At 47.5% G+C, this 14,959-nt stretch overlaps 1 protein-coding gene across 1 annotated transcript in view; it reads right to left on the minus strand.

The window, feature by feature from the left end:
- Positions 1 to 14,959, minus strand: part of ACOXL (acyl-CoA oxidase like) — a 212,965-nt gene that overhangs the window by 12,597 nt on the left and 185,409 nt on the right. Inside the window, exon 17 of the mRNA XM_011377879.2 lies at positions 9,187 to 9,288. Within this exon, the coding sequence (XP_011376181.1) occupies positions 9,187 to 9,288 (102 nt within the window). The remainder of the gene's footprint in view (positions 1 to 9,186; positions 9,289 to 14,959) is intronic.

Genomic DNA, 14,959 nt, shown 5'->3' on the forward strand with positions numbered 1-14,959 from the left:
AAAAAAAAAATAGAGAGGGAATTGGTCCCGTGGGATCACACGAGTAACCTCATACATGCGCAGATGGGATTCCAGGAGTCGGAGAGGATGAAAATAAAACTCTAGGAGACGTTGTGGTTGGAATGCTTTCAAATTTGATATAAAATATCCTCCACATGTTCAAAAACATTGAATTGGTAAATTGGACTTGATCAAAACTGAGAACTTTTACTCTGTAAAAGGATAAAAAGACAAGCTACAGCCTGTGGGAAAATATTTGCAAACTATGTATCTGATAAAGATATATTATCTAGAATATGAATATATATATATGTATATATATATATATATATATATACATATAATATATATATATATATATATATATATATATATATATAAAGAACTTGAAAAACTCAACAGGTGAAAAAAAATAAATAACCCGAACAATCAATTAGAACATGGGCAAAAAGACGTGAACAGACATTTCACCACAGAGGATGTACAGGTGGCACACAAACACATGAAAAGATGTTTGACATCATTAGCCATTGGAGGAATGTAAATTAAAACCACAATGAAATGTTACTACATACCTATTGGAGTGGCTAACACAGAAAATAGTGACACCACCAAATGCTGTTGACCATGTGGGGAAACTGGATGACTTCTGTGGTGCTGGTGGGGATGTAAATGGTTCACCACTCTAAAAAAGGTTTGGCGATTTCTTTAAAAAAATCAACATGCACCCACCATACGACCCAGCAATGGCATTCCTGGGTATTCACTCTAGAGAAAGTAAAACCTCTATTCATACCAAACCTTCACATGGATGTTTATAACAGCTTTATTCCTAATAGTCAAAAACTGGAAGCAAATCAGACATCTTTCAATGAGTGAATGGCCAAATGGTGTCACATGCACACTGTGGAATACTACCCGGCAATAAAAAAGAAATGGACCACACGACAAGCTGGGTAAACATCCATAAAACATGCTGAGTGGAAAAAGCCAACCCCCAAAGGTTGTATATTACGTGATTCCCTTTATACAACGTTCTTGAAGTGACAGTTATACGAATGGAGAAGAGAATGAGTAGCTGCTAAGGGTTCAGAGGAGGTAGGGGAAGGGAACGCTGTGGAGATGAAGCAGCTCTGCATCTTCACCGTGTCCGCATGGAGATTCTGGTGTCACACTGGGCCACAGTTCTGCAGGTGCTGCCACTGGGGAACTAGGTAGAGGGACACAAAATCTCTGCACTGTTCCCTACAGCTGCACGTGAATCTGTGACCCTCTCAAAGGGGAAGGGTGACTTACCATCAGAAAAAAGAGGAGCAACTAGGAACACATTTTGTTTAATCAAAAAAACATTGATTTCAAGCTAGAATAGTAATTTCTACCGAAATGGATGGCATGGGAATCATTTCTACTTCAAGTCCCGTGGTTCATTTAAATTTTATTGTTATAGAATCATGATAAAACCCAGTTTGTCCTAAACTGTGGTGGAGACTGCCCTGTCTGCTTGGACGCAGCTGAATTCCATCACCTGGAAGTTTTGTTTTTTTTTTTCTTTTTGTCCGACACAGCCCCTATTAGGCATAAAATCCTGCCGGCGTCCTGGAGGAAGAGGGTAGACCAAGACTTGCACAGGACGCCCTGGGACGGAGCAGCTACCAGAGGACTCGAGAGCTCAGCGAAGCAGTGGCTCTCTCCTGAGACTGGAACAAGCTGCCCCCGAAGGAGCATCCCCAGATACACAAAGCTGAACTGTGGACCGAGCCTGAGGGCCAACCTCGTAGCTGCCACGTGGAAGCCAGTACAGCAAGGATGGTGACCTCAGGGTCTCTTTACTGCCAGACCGAAGAACCCAAGTCCCACTTGGGTTTTCTTGACCTCACCTGAATGGCCTGCATTTGTAGGTTCAACAAGGTTTTTGACACTGAGAGCAGGCTCGGGCCTGGGGAGGAACCGTCCCCCTTCCCGGGGACAGCCATCTGTTGCACTGACCCCTCCCTGTCTCCCTGTGGGAGTGTCTCTGGCTCAGAGAGGCAAGGGTGGACCAGGACACACTCGCAGTCTAGCTGGTGCCCGCTGTCCTGGGGGCACGCCTGGGGCCCTACAGAAGTGGAAGGAAGTGAAAGCTACTTCTGAGGAGGCTTTCAAATCAAAGGTTTTAAAACGACTCAGCTGTGTTCCCTGTGTGGCCACTCTGTTGCAATGTCACTTAAATCATGCTCCTGGCCTTTTAACCAAGGGCCACAGAGCAGGCAACATCTGTCCCTGCCCTGACGGGCTGGGTGCCTGTGCTTGCACCTCACTCTGGCTTCTCCACTCAGCCTGGAGGACACGGCCAAGTTCTTGAAACCTCACGGCTAGTCAGGCGGACCCCACTTGGCTGGGTGTGGGGGGAGCAGAGGCTTTTTCTCCCATTTTTTATAAAGAGCAAGAGTCTGTGGGCGGTAGATGAAGCCCAGAGACCAAGAACCTGACCTCCGTCCTCAAGGCAGAAGCGTTTCCACATCTTGTGCCTAAAACCACAGCTCACACGCCTTTGGAAACTCTGGTACCCAAATGTCTGCACCACCCTGGGTCAGGTTTGGGGAGGGAGGCAGAAGGCTAGAAGTCTGAGCTCCCTAGAAAGGACTGTCTTGCAGCGTGGGAGATGCCTTGTGGCCTCGCTGCGGGGCCATGGGCACCGTTTCAAGGTCTCACAGCCAAGTGCAGGGTGCGCGTTCGTGAAGCTGAGGTCTGAGGAGAAGGGCTCTCAGGCCAGCAGCAAGTTCCCAGCCTGGAGCTCTCCCTCAGCCTCACTCTGTGTCCTGCTACCTGAGCCTTTCTGTCACACATTGATGGCTGTGTCTGCATTCCACACCCAGTTCGAAATAGTAAAGGAGTGTGATCCGTCTTCTAACTTGGAGGCGGCCAACAAGTGTCCTGGCTTTCGGCGTCTGGAGTCTGCCACACTTCTGCACATTCTGGCTCCAAGCCACATTTCCTGGGACTCAATCACCATGTCAGGGGCCACATCTTCTCAGAACTTCCTGCATGGCCCACCCGTCACCAGCTTGACCATGGTCCCCTCAGTGATTCTACCATTTGACAGACCATGCTAACACTGAAACCCAAACTTCCGTGGTTGTTTCAGACTTGAGCAGATGCCATCACAAGCCAAGGTCACTTGCCACTGACAGGTTCCCACAGCCTCCTGGCTGCAGCTGGGTCCCTGAGCAGCTTTCTCTGATGGAAAACAGGGACGGTCCCCTCCGTGGGGCAGACCAGGCGCTTGGTGTGGGCCCACTCCTGTGTCCTCTTACCGGCATGGGTACAAAGAGGACCACCTGGGCTGCATTGCCCAAGATGGGCTTCACGCTGATGTGAACACAGTCCCAGAGGCACAGGGACAACGCAGGGTGCCGAGGCACAGTCACCTGCTGCTCCAACAGAGACAGAGCACTCAGGAAGAAACTGAGAGGTCACGACACAAACAGGACATGGAGGCAACGCCTGGGTGAAGGAGTGACATGCATAGGTGTAAAGTCATCACATATTAGCGGTGGGGTCAAGAGACCTAGGACAGGGTCACAACCGGTATTTATTTTCACCCTTCCTGAAGGAGTTTTCAGTTTTCAGCACAGTTCCAGGCAACCTCCGAGACCAATAGGGCTGAGCATAGCACCGCGCCTCCCTGCAGGTCCTGTGTTAGCTGCCACCCCACGCGGTCCCATTATTTGGGTTCCAGGCAGGAAGCAGAACCAGATTCAACGTTTTGCTATTATTTCCACCACACTGAAAACGGTCTTTTTTGATCTGCAACCCACAGCTAGGCTGTGGTTCTCTCAATACACAGCTTCCTCCTGTGTTGATTTCTTAGTGTGAGCTGACCACACGTCCACGAGTACTTGCTGCTTCTCTGCGCATCGCCGACAGCCACTATTCCAGGCTGTTGGGCACTGACAGGGCCGGACAGCTGTGCCCAGGAGTGCGGGGACAGACCCTCTGATGAGAAAAGTGAGGCTACTCTCTTTAAAACCTTGGGTTTACTCTGAAGGCTGGTGTAAAAAAATGGTAGAGGACCCAAGGACAAATATTCATTTGCATTAAAATCCGCCATTCTAAGAAGCTGAAATTTTTATGTTTTATTTTGTCTTTTTTTTTTTTTTGAGCAAAATGAAGTTGTTTTTTTGCAGAGGTTATTTTGAAAGTCTTCCCTCCTTGCAAACGGCCTCAGCCGATTGTCCCTCCCTAAGGCTGACGGTTATCTGAAGCCAAATAGAGAAAAATGTCTATTAGTGAAGACTGGGACAGGGTACTGCCTAGCGTACATCCTCCGAAAACAAAGTGCACAATTGTTCCAGACACGCCTCTGCAAAAGTCCTAGTGGGAAGGGCAGAGAAGCCTTTCACCCGGGGGCCTTGCTATGACAGGCCTCAGGGCTCCCCCACTGATGCCTTGAAGCTAGCTCTACAGTGAGGGAACAGAGGTGGAGCCAGCCCACCGGCAGGCCAGGCCAGGGGACAGGTGGCCATGGGACCAGGGTGCAGAAGCCTACCTTCACCCTCACAGATGGCAGCTTCCCACCCCACAAACGAGGTTAACAGAGCTCATGAGGATTATGCATGCAAGTGATCAGTGTGGCCCTGTCAGTGCTGCTGGTCAGACAAAAGAAAGAGCCTGGTCATCACAGCCAACAAGGGCTGGCCCTCGGGGCTTGGCTTGGATCTAAAAAGAAAACCTGTCTCGTGGGCCTCAGCGGAAGTGCTGGGCATTCAGGCTGCTCTCTGGAAGCGTGCAGGATTTCACCCGCCCGGGGACACCAGGCAGGCCTCCATGAAGCCTCGGGACCCAGGTCCTTCATGCTCTCGTGCCCCATGCAGGGCCACCAATGGATGCCGCCTCCCACTTAATCCACTTCCATAGGGATAAGGAGTTTTGGTTTCTGGGCTCCGCTAGAATCCTGGGTGTTTGCCTAACTTGTGTTTCTTAGTTTTACTCATTGGTTGTATGGGGGTTATCACTCTGAAGATCTTTATGAGATTTTTTTAGGTACAAACATGTGCATTGCTAATTATTGCGCTGGAGCGTCAGCAAAACTCCCGGGCATTCCAAAACATTTTATTATCTAGAATCAGCCCAGGCTGATTGCTATTCCTGAATCCTGATGTCTTTTTAGTAAACTTTTTATTTTGGGAGTACTTTTAGGTTTACAGAAAAGCTCCAGCAAAGAGTTTCCATTTGCCCCTCACCAGCATCTCCCTGACATGGGCATCTGACAACCTGTGGTCCACTGTGGAAATGAAGGCGCCAGTACTGGTCCGTTTGTGTTAAAGGCCACAGACATTACTCAGAGTCCCCCAGGTTATCTACTAGTTGTGTCCTTCTCCCATCTCAGGACTCGATCCAGGACACCACACTGTACTTGGTCATCGTGTCTCCTTGGTCTCCGCTGGTTCGTGATGGTCTCTCATTCCGTTGACGGTTTCAGGCCAGGTGCTGTGTAGACTGCTCCTTAATTTAGTCTTTCCTGAGATTTTTTTCTCACGATTGGACTGGGGCTCTAGGTTTTGAGGAACTGTGAAGCGCCCTTCTAATCACGTCACATCTGATCGTGATTTATTATTGGTGATAGTAACCTTATTCACTTGGCTGAGGTGGGACCCACCAGGTGTGTCCACCATAAAGAAACAGTTTTCCTTTGTATATCCAATTATTTAAAATAAAAGAAAGTCACTAAGTCCAACCCACACTCAAGGGAAGAGGGGTCAGCCTGACCTCCTGAAGGAGAAGTACCTACATATATAATTTGGAATTCTTCTGTAAAGTAGACTCATCTTTTTTACCCAATTTTTTACATTTTTAATCATTTATTTATATCACTACAGACTTGTAATTATTTTATACCTTGGGTTATAGTTCAATACTATGTTATTTATTTTCTTGCTGAAATTCTTCTGGCTTCGGCCACTGGAGCACTTTCGGTTTCTCTTTCTGGTGTCCCTGTGACATGCTCCCATCACTCAGCGTTTTGTGTATGTGTGTGTGAGTGTGTGTTTTGTTTATGTTCTGAGCACTTTCTGACTTTCTGGCTCAAGAAGATGGTTCAGGTTCATCTCATATATTCACTGTCCCAGCCCTAGAATCAGCCATTTCTCCAAGGACCCTGGTTCCTTTTACTGAGAAATGGTGTGAGAAACCAACAACTGGGCACTGGGTGTGCCTATTGTTACTAGCTATTGCTAATTTTTATCCAAATAAAATAAGAGAAAATGTTTAGCGTCAGAGGGATATGGGTTTTTACTAGCTGTGTTACTTTGAGAAAGTTACTTTATCATTGGATCTCGGATTCCTTATCCATGTGTAAGGGGGATGAAAATCCCTCAAAGGGTTGTTGCAGGTTCGAGAGGGATAACATTGAAGGAACTTTCTGTTTCTGATACTAGAGGGCTAGATTATATAGAGAGATACCTTCAAAACATCAGTCCTCTGACAAAACAATGATGCCCCCAAAATACAGGAAAATGAGAACTAAGACAAACAAGTAAGGAAATTGCACTTGCCCCGAAGGCATTTGCCATTTCCAGCAGATATGATTTTCACTTTGACAGCCTCACAGTGGATCAGGTGGCGTAGGGAGGCCAGCACTAGGCAAGACATGTAATAGACAATCAGCTGGGTGCCGAAGAGCTATAACCCTGAGGGAGGGCAAAGAAATGTTTGCCCTTATTTGAACCCTCTAAGTCTTCCAGGAAACCTCAAGGCTTGAATTTGGTTTAAGGTGTGTCTCAGACGGAGAGTACCTTCAGATGCCTTGCAAAGGGAAGGAGAAGGCACCTCCAGTTTGGCCTTCATAGAAATCTTACAAATCATTTTTCAATAACAATGACTAGCACACATTAAAAGATAACTAGACTCATAGCAGTAGAAGCAACAGACAACAGTCAACCTGTAGAGCCTTAAGATATTGGAATTAATAGCTACAGACTATAAAACAACCATGCTTCAATGCTTAAAGAAATAAAAGACAATACCGAATATATCTTTGGGGACTAGGAAACTAAAAGGTGACATGGATGATACAAAACATTTTTTTTTTAATAAAAATCCTAACAACTGGGATTAAAACATATAGGATGAGTTAACCAGCACGTAGATTCACCTAAAGAATTAGTGAGAGTGAGGTGTCATCATGTGAAAGCGTCCGCTTGCAGTCGTATCGATCATCCCGGCTCCTCACTCCCTCGCAAGTGCTCTCCCATCTACCACCTCCAGTTGCCCAAGGGTCTCAGGCATTTTAGTGAAGAGAAGCTGCTAACAATATTTCTGGAACCTTGAGATTCCTGTACAGGGCCGTGCAGTAGTACTTCCCCTCCCTCCGGGAACTCCAGGGAAGCCTTGAGAAGGGGGAGTGCTCATGGCTGGCAGCTCAGAGATGTGCGGAAGAAGGCCTGGCTGTGTCCCCAAGGCCCGAGCAGCCCGGATCTAGCCCTGCAGATGAAGCTGGTTCCCAGGTGGCTGGCTACACCCTGCTTACCCCCAGGCTTCTGTTAGGAACTAGAAGTGACGAGTGTTGGGAAGCATGGCACACTGTAAGAATACAAAGGCACTTCAGTGCTGGTTTCTTTCACTGATTCGTCTGACGTGTTATTTATCGAATTCTATACCACTGAGATACCAGGTCATGTGGATTTAAATCTTCCTTCTTGTCATTATTTTTTTTAAATTAAAAAGTATTGTTCTTTCCTCTTTCCAGAGTGGGTATTTTGTTTGTGGAGCGTGGTCTCCAGGAGCTGCCAGCGACTCTTTCCTCCCCTAGACGCTCAAGCTACCCCTCACATTGATAGGCAACCCCCCACCCGAGTCTATGCTGGCCTTGACTTCCTGCGGCCAACAGGATGGAGCTACAGTAACACCATGGTACCCTGGGCCTGGCCCTTAAGATGACTGGCACCTGCCATTTGCTCCTTAGAAGCCAGCCACCATGGAAAACACTCAGCCACCTCCCTGAGCCTACCATGCTGTGAGGAAGCCCACGTGAGGCCACACGGAGAGACAGTGGCCCAGCAGCCCTACCTGCTCCTGCCACCCCAGCTTAAATGACCACTATGAGAGCAAAGGAGCCAACCTGAACACGTCGCCCCAGCAAACCCCACGTGGAGCAGAAAAGCCATCTGGCTGAGCCCTGTCCAGGCCGTAGAAACAGGAGAAATAATAAGTGGTTGGTGTTTTAAGCCACTAAGTTTATGGGTCCTTTGTTACATAGCACAGTTAACTGGGACATCATTACATGCACTTATCTTCATAATCTCTGTTCTCCTGAAAAGAAGAAAGATTCTTCCAGGGCTACAGTCATCCGCTCCTCCAGGTTTCTCAAGACTTCGGTTTCTTAACGGGTCTGTCCTGCCTGCTTCTGTTTTCATGATTTCGCTCATGTCACAGCCCTGTCTGAAGGCCTAGCCACACTGTCCCGTCCTCATCTCAGCCACCACCTCCACTTTGAATTGTCGCCTCTTCCAGGTCTAGCACAACAATGACATCTGCTCCCTAAGTGGCATCTGTCCTGTGAACTCTGAGCTTATCCCCGTGGCCCAGGTAACGAGAAAGCCTCTGCTGCCTTGTGTTGCCATCTGTGTTTTAAGGTCTGTGCCGTGTCCCCAGACAGCAGACCCCCTCGGATGCAGAGACCGAGTGCGCTTGCCTGTGTGTCAGCATCTCGCAGAGCTCGGAGTGCATTACAGGTGACTATGCCGTTTTATGGTCTTCCTCTTAGGGTGGCATTTCGGTGGCAGTTCAGTGGGCCTGCCTCCATTTTCAGGTGCTCGGTGGCTGTCACACTGAATTCCCATTGCTACCACTGACAGAAATACCACAGGTCTTTTTTCTGAGTGTGAAGAATGAGTTAATAGGTTTCAATAAGAAGTAGGAAAACTAAAATCATTCCATACATTATTTGGGGGGCCAAGACAAGGAAAACACTTTTGATTCCATCCTGTCCTCCGCATGTTGGGAAGTTCATGCACAGTGAGTCATTTCCTTGTCACTTAAACCGTGATGTGTAATATGATCATTCTGGGCAATGAAAACACATACTGTGAAGTCCCCGAGGCACACAAATCCACGAGTGGGAACCGATAAAAGATTGGCAGGGCTGTTTTCTAAGAAAGCAAAGAGCTGACAGCTGAAGGGTTTCTTCTGCACACCAGGGATGCTTACCTGACTCCTAATCCTTGTGCTGGCCGCGGGAGTCAAATATTTATGTTCGAGATACCAGGCTCGCTCCTGGAACACCAGCTTGGTTCCATACAACAGGCAAAACTAAGGGTGAGGGAAGAGGAGAGAAACAGACAGTAATATATTAGAAAATGCAGAATCTAAGGAGGTGAGGAGAAATAGCATATTGTTACATTTCATACAATCACGAAAGCTGACACTTCTTGAAGATAAAATGGTCACATTATGGACGTGCAGAGTGTTTTATTTTTTAAAGCTATCCTACAGAAATTTTAAAGCATGTATAAACGTGGAAAGACTAGCATAACCAACTCCCGTGTCTCCTTCCCCCCAACTCAACAAACAGTAGTTGCTCATGGCCAGTCTTGTTTCATCTGTCACCACACCTCATTCTCCTCCACCCCAGGTTATTTAAAAGCAAAGTCCACTCGTAAGATATTTTAAAACACAAGTTAATATTTCTGTTTGCTTTCTTTTTCAAGTCAAGATGATATTATTCAGAACTGCAATTCAGAGCATCCTTTCATGAATTGAGAAGGAAGGCAAACATTGAGCACGTTTTGATTAAATGTTCATAAAAATAGCCTCCCTCATTGGCATTTTGTTTCAATACGTTCTTCCTATTACGGATCTGAAACCTACACACACAGGACTTCTTTGTGACATCAGCGGCATCACGCAATAAGAAGTGAGTTTTCCTGTACCAACAAGTAACTTTGATACTAACTATCCATTTGCTCTTAATATTTAATAATCCCAAAATTACACAAAAGTGGCGAGAATAGCATGCTGTACGTCCATGTCCCCATCATCCAGCTTCAAAAGCTACCAGAACGTGGCCGAGTGTGTTTTATCTCTATTCCCACCTGTCCCCACTTTCTGTATTATTGTGAAGCAAAGCCCAGTCATATCTTTTCATTTAAGAGCAGTTCCCTGTGTATCTCTAAAAAGGTAATGACTCTCTCGAAGTGAGATCATCTCAAAGTCAACCCAAGCAACATCAACAAAACCCTCTTTCTCAGAGTCTCATGGAGAGGACGGTCATGCCCGAGAAAGACACTCTGACTCCTGTGGGTCATCAGACTCAGAAGCCACGCGGTTCACAGTTACGTCGACAGCATAGGCTCTTCCCTCTTCTCCTGAGGTTCTGAGCCACCCCTGAAATAGCATCATTATGCAGAGCCTCAACTCCTTGGCCTTCCCAGGGAGGGTCACAGTATGGCTTAACAACTTGTCTATGACTTATATTTAAAGTTAATTTTGGCTCTTTTATGACCTTGCCCAAGTTCTGGGCAGTAGTTGCTCGGCCAACGTACGCTTCCTTTGGCTTTTTCTTATAACAATAAAAGTGTTCGCTGGCCCTATAAACATGGTGAGAGCAAATGAAAAATACTGAAATACATCCTGAAAACATGCATTCTAATAAAAATAATAAATTGTGTAAGACTGGGTGGCTAAACTGAATCACAAGTCTCTAAGTGAACTTCATATTACTACGGAAATATTTATTGTGGATTCCAGGGTGCAAAAAGTTAACGCACATTTCCCTTGGGTAGATGGAGACAAAAGTCGGCAACAAGGAACTCAGAACCACCGAAGTATAAGTAAGGCCTTTTTTAAAGGAATAATCTAGTTAACCTTCTCACCCAATCCAGAATCCTGTGTCAGCCAAGTTTCAGCCAAGAAACAGAGGGCATGTTCACATACAGATGACTCAAGAAGAGTTTAGCAATCATTTTATAAAGGTGAAGGAGGGCCACAGGGAGAGTGCGGGACCCCGGAGCTAGTGGAATGAGGAGGGCAAGGAGTGGCCGCTAGACCCTGAAAGACACAGCTATGTAGACAGGGACACCTTAAGAGGAGCTGTGACCTTCAGCCGAGGAACACAGAAATCTCAAGGTGATATCACAGGAAGGCGGGCAGGGGCAGAGACATCAGCTCATTCTCTGCCCCTCTCCAACCTCTACCTGTAGCCTCCTGTTCAAAACCTAACTGGATCCAGAGGGCAAGGACCCTGCCGATGTAAGGCACACGGGTCACTTCCCTGGGCCCAGAGCAGGGCAGAGAAGGAAGAGAGCCAGAGAGGCAAATAGAGGGTATCTGGCACAATCCGCCACTTCTAACACCATGACAAACGGCCATCTGCTTCTAGCTTGGTCCATCTGACTCAGGCCCAAGCCCACTTGGCCACACAGAGCTGACTGCTGACACCATTCCCTGGCTTGACTCCTAAATGCTGGCTTTACCCAGGCATGCATCAATTTAAAATGGGCAAAAGATTTTAACAGACTTCACTACAGAGGACATATAGATGGCGAGAAAGCACATGAAATATTTTAATGTCATTAGCCATTAGGGAAATGCAACAAGATACCCTTCCTACATCCCCGTTGGAATGGCAAAAAATAAAAAATACTGACAGCACCAAGAGTTGCTGAGGATGCTGACCCCTGGATCTTCACACGCCCCATATAGAGTTAAACACTAAACATGTTTTTACCACATGACTCAGTAAGTCCACTCCTGGGCATTTACCCTAGAGCAGAGGTTCTCAACTGCAGATGAGTTTTGTCCACCAGTGGACATTTGGCAACGTCTGCAGACATTCTGCCTGTCATGACTGGGAGCATTCTATGGGCACCTAGTAAGTAGATGCCAGGGATGTTACTAAAAACACCCTACAAAGCACAGGGCAGCCCCCATAACAAAGAAGCATCTGGCTCGAAATGTCGACAGGGCCGAGAATGAGACACTGCCCTAGAGAAGGAGAACTTACGTTGACGCTGTGGCAACCTGTACGGGAGCTCCTCTCACAGTCACCACAAACTGGAAACAGCCCAGTGTCCTTGCCTGGATGAAGGGACGGACAAAGTGGCATGCCCACAGCGAGGAATGCGACTGGGCCCTAAAAAGGAGTAAGTGCTGCGTGCACAGCAGCTTGGCCGAATCTCGGAGATGTCACGCTGAGTGAAGGAAAGCAACATCAAAAGGCTACACACTGTATGACTCTATTTACAAACATTCTTAAAAAGACAAAGCTACGGGACAGACAACCAGTCATCGGTTGCCAGGGATTAACACAAGGGGGAGAGGGTGATTCTGAAGCCGTGCCATCAGGGGCTGGTCACATGGGGTGGACACATGGTTCTGTATCTTAATTGTGGTGGTGGTGAAAGGGATCTACTCCTGCGTGAACATTCACAAAACTATGCCCCCAAACAAGGTCGCTTTGCTGTATAATTAAAAAGTACCACCTTCCTATATCCAGACTCCGTGTCTCTGCTTATGGCAAACTCCAGGCTGAAGCGGCCACATCCTCTCAGGGTTCCCTATATCGAAGCCTTGTCCATGGACCCTCACCCCCGAGGTTGTCCCTGACCTTGCTGGCTTCCCACTGCAGCATGCATTTCCCTGTTACACATCCTGCCTCTTGGTGTCATTATTTGTCCATGTGACCTCTCCCTGACCACATGTGCTCAGGAAGGCAGGACCTAGGCATCCAGCCCGCATCTGGGCTTGCCATGACTCTGCAGGGCTGCGGACCTCAGAGAGCCTGGGCTTCAGGGAGCGTGAGCGCACTGGGCCAGGAGCAGACACAAGGGAGGTTGCCTGCGATTTGTGACAAGCAGGCAGCCCAATTCCTTGGCCCAGGCTGCATAATAAGCAAGAAGCTGAAGCAGAAGGCCCGAGTCAGACCTTCCCGCATCAGAGAAGAAGAGCAAAGCTCATTAATGCACGGGAACCCAGCATGATGCCAGCAACAACCCAATTCTCTCACGGTGATGAAGTGCTCTGCCTTCCGCCTCAGACTTCAGCCTCCTGGGAGCTGCATTACTGCCCAGCAAAATTGATGGGAGGTGGCACTATCTCTTGTTTAAGGAAATTCTGCCAACATTAGCAAAAAGCATTGGCTTCGCAATTTCTAAGGACATTCCTTGCAATAGGAATGTGATAAAAAAATTGCACCGGACTGGAACGATGTCAATGCCTAACATATGCTCACCTGCCCAGTCTCCTCCTTGCTACTAGCTCATGGTGTTAGCTTATCACCTTTCACAGGTGATGATGACTTATTTATGTGCAACCGGCAAAAGGCAGAGGGGTCAGCTTCAGTGTCTTTTTCTTTGTTCTTCTGAGGAAGTCGTTCCAATCGGTCTCTTTCTTTCCCAAACTGCCCGAGATGTTAATTAATTAAAAAAAAAAAAATCCAACCTGCTCAATTTTTCTTGAGGCTTCTTAAAAGCCTCTCTTCTTGAGAGAAGGGGCAGACATGGCAGCTGCATGTCCCGGAGGCTCTGGAAGGAGGGTTAGGGCGGAGGCGACTTTTCCATTCTGAGAGCTCAGATACAGAGTCTTCAGTCCCCATTCCGTGGCAAAGGGACCAGTTTATCCTCTGGGGACCTGACTGTCACAGCAAAGTGACGGCAGGCCACATGTGGTGTCACCAGGGATGAAGTGTGGAGGGTGCGGCAGGAGGCAGAATGGGCCACAGGCAGCCAGGCTGAAGGCACCTCCCGTCTTACGTCTTATCGGAAAAGCCTGGACATACCTGTAGCTTGGCCTCCCCGGATGGCAAGAAATAAGAAGTGCAGTAAAGTCCTTTATGGGAAACAAAGCTGGACAAGCTGGAAAGGAGACGGGGAGGTCTGGAGAGGGGGACATCTCCAGATATAAGACATCTTTCCCTGCCTGCTGAATGTACTGTGCAGCAGCACACTGACAGGGACACGCTTCCTCCTCCTTAGGGTCTGATGGCCGGCTGCAGGACCCAGCCTTTCCTGCTACCTGAGGCTCCAGCAAACCCTCCCTCCACTGTGTGGCATGGCCAGTATGGCCTCAGCCTCGCTGTATCCAACAGGAGAGGTTCAGAAGCTCTTTGCAGAGAGCGGCCCTTCCCTCTCACTCACCGCTGTGCAGGCCCTGAACAGCCCTCCTTTATGCAGGCGGCCGAGGCCACTTATGGGGCAGCACGTTGCTGATGCTAGGTGCTTCTCTGGCTTGCTTTCACCCAGAATTGATTCCACCTTCCTGCTACTCCCAAGTTCCTCCCTGTCTTTGGCACTGCGACCATCACTGCCAGCCATGTCCAAAACTTTTCTCATATTGCAAAACTGAAACTCTGCGCCCATTCACTAACCCCTTGTTCTCCCCTCCCCCGGGCCCTGGGCAACCCCCATTCTCTACGAATCTGACAATTCTGCAGACTTCACGTAAGTGGAGTCATACAGTATTTGTCCTTTTGTGACCGGCTTATTTCACTCAGCATCATGTCTTTAAGGTTCATCCATGTTTGTAGCCCGTGTCGGAATTTCCTTTCTTTTTAAGGCTGAGTAATATTCCATTGAATGTGTATACACATTCCATTTGTCCATTCATCCATCAGTGGACACTTGGGTTGCATCCACCTTTCGGCTGTTGTGAATAACCCTGCTGTGAAAGTGAGGGTACAGGTATCTGTCTGAGTCCCTCCTTTCAGTTTTTTGGGTGTACATCTATAAGGGGGAATCGCTGGATCACATGGCAGTTCTATTTTTAACTTTTTGAGGAATCTCATTCTGTTTTCCACTATGGCTGCACCATTTTACATTCCCACCAACAGTGCACAAGGGTTCCAATTTCCCCACATCCTTGCCAACACTTGTTATTTTGTTTTTTTGATAGCAGCCATCCTGATAGATGTGAAGTGCTTCTTCATTGTGATTTCAATTTGTATTTCTCTAATCATTAGTGACATTGAGTATCTTTTTATGTGTTA

The sequence above is a fragment of the Pteropus vampyrus genome, unplaced genomic scaffold, assembly GCF_000151845.1.
Source record: "Pteropus vampyrus isolate Shadow unplaced genomic scaffold, Pvam_2.0 Scaffold323, whole genome shotgun sequence".
NCBI classification, from domain to species: Eukaryota; Metazoa; Chordata; class Mammalia; order Chiroptera; family Pteropodidae; genus Pteropus; species Pteropus vampyrus.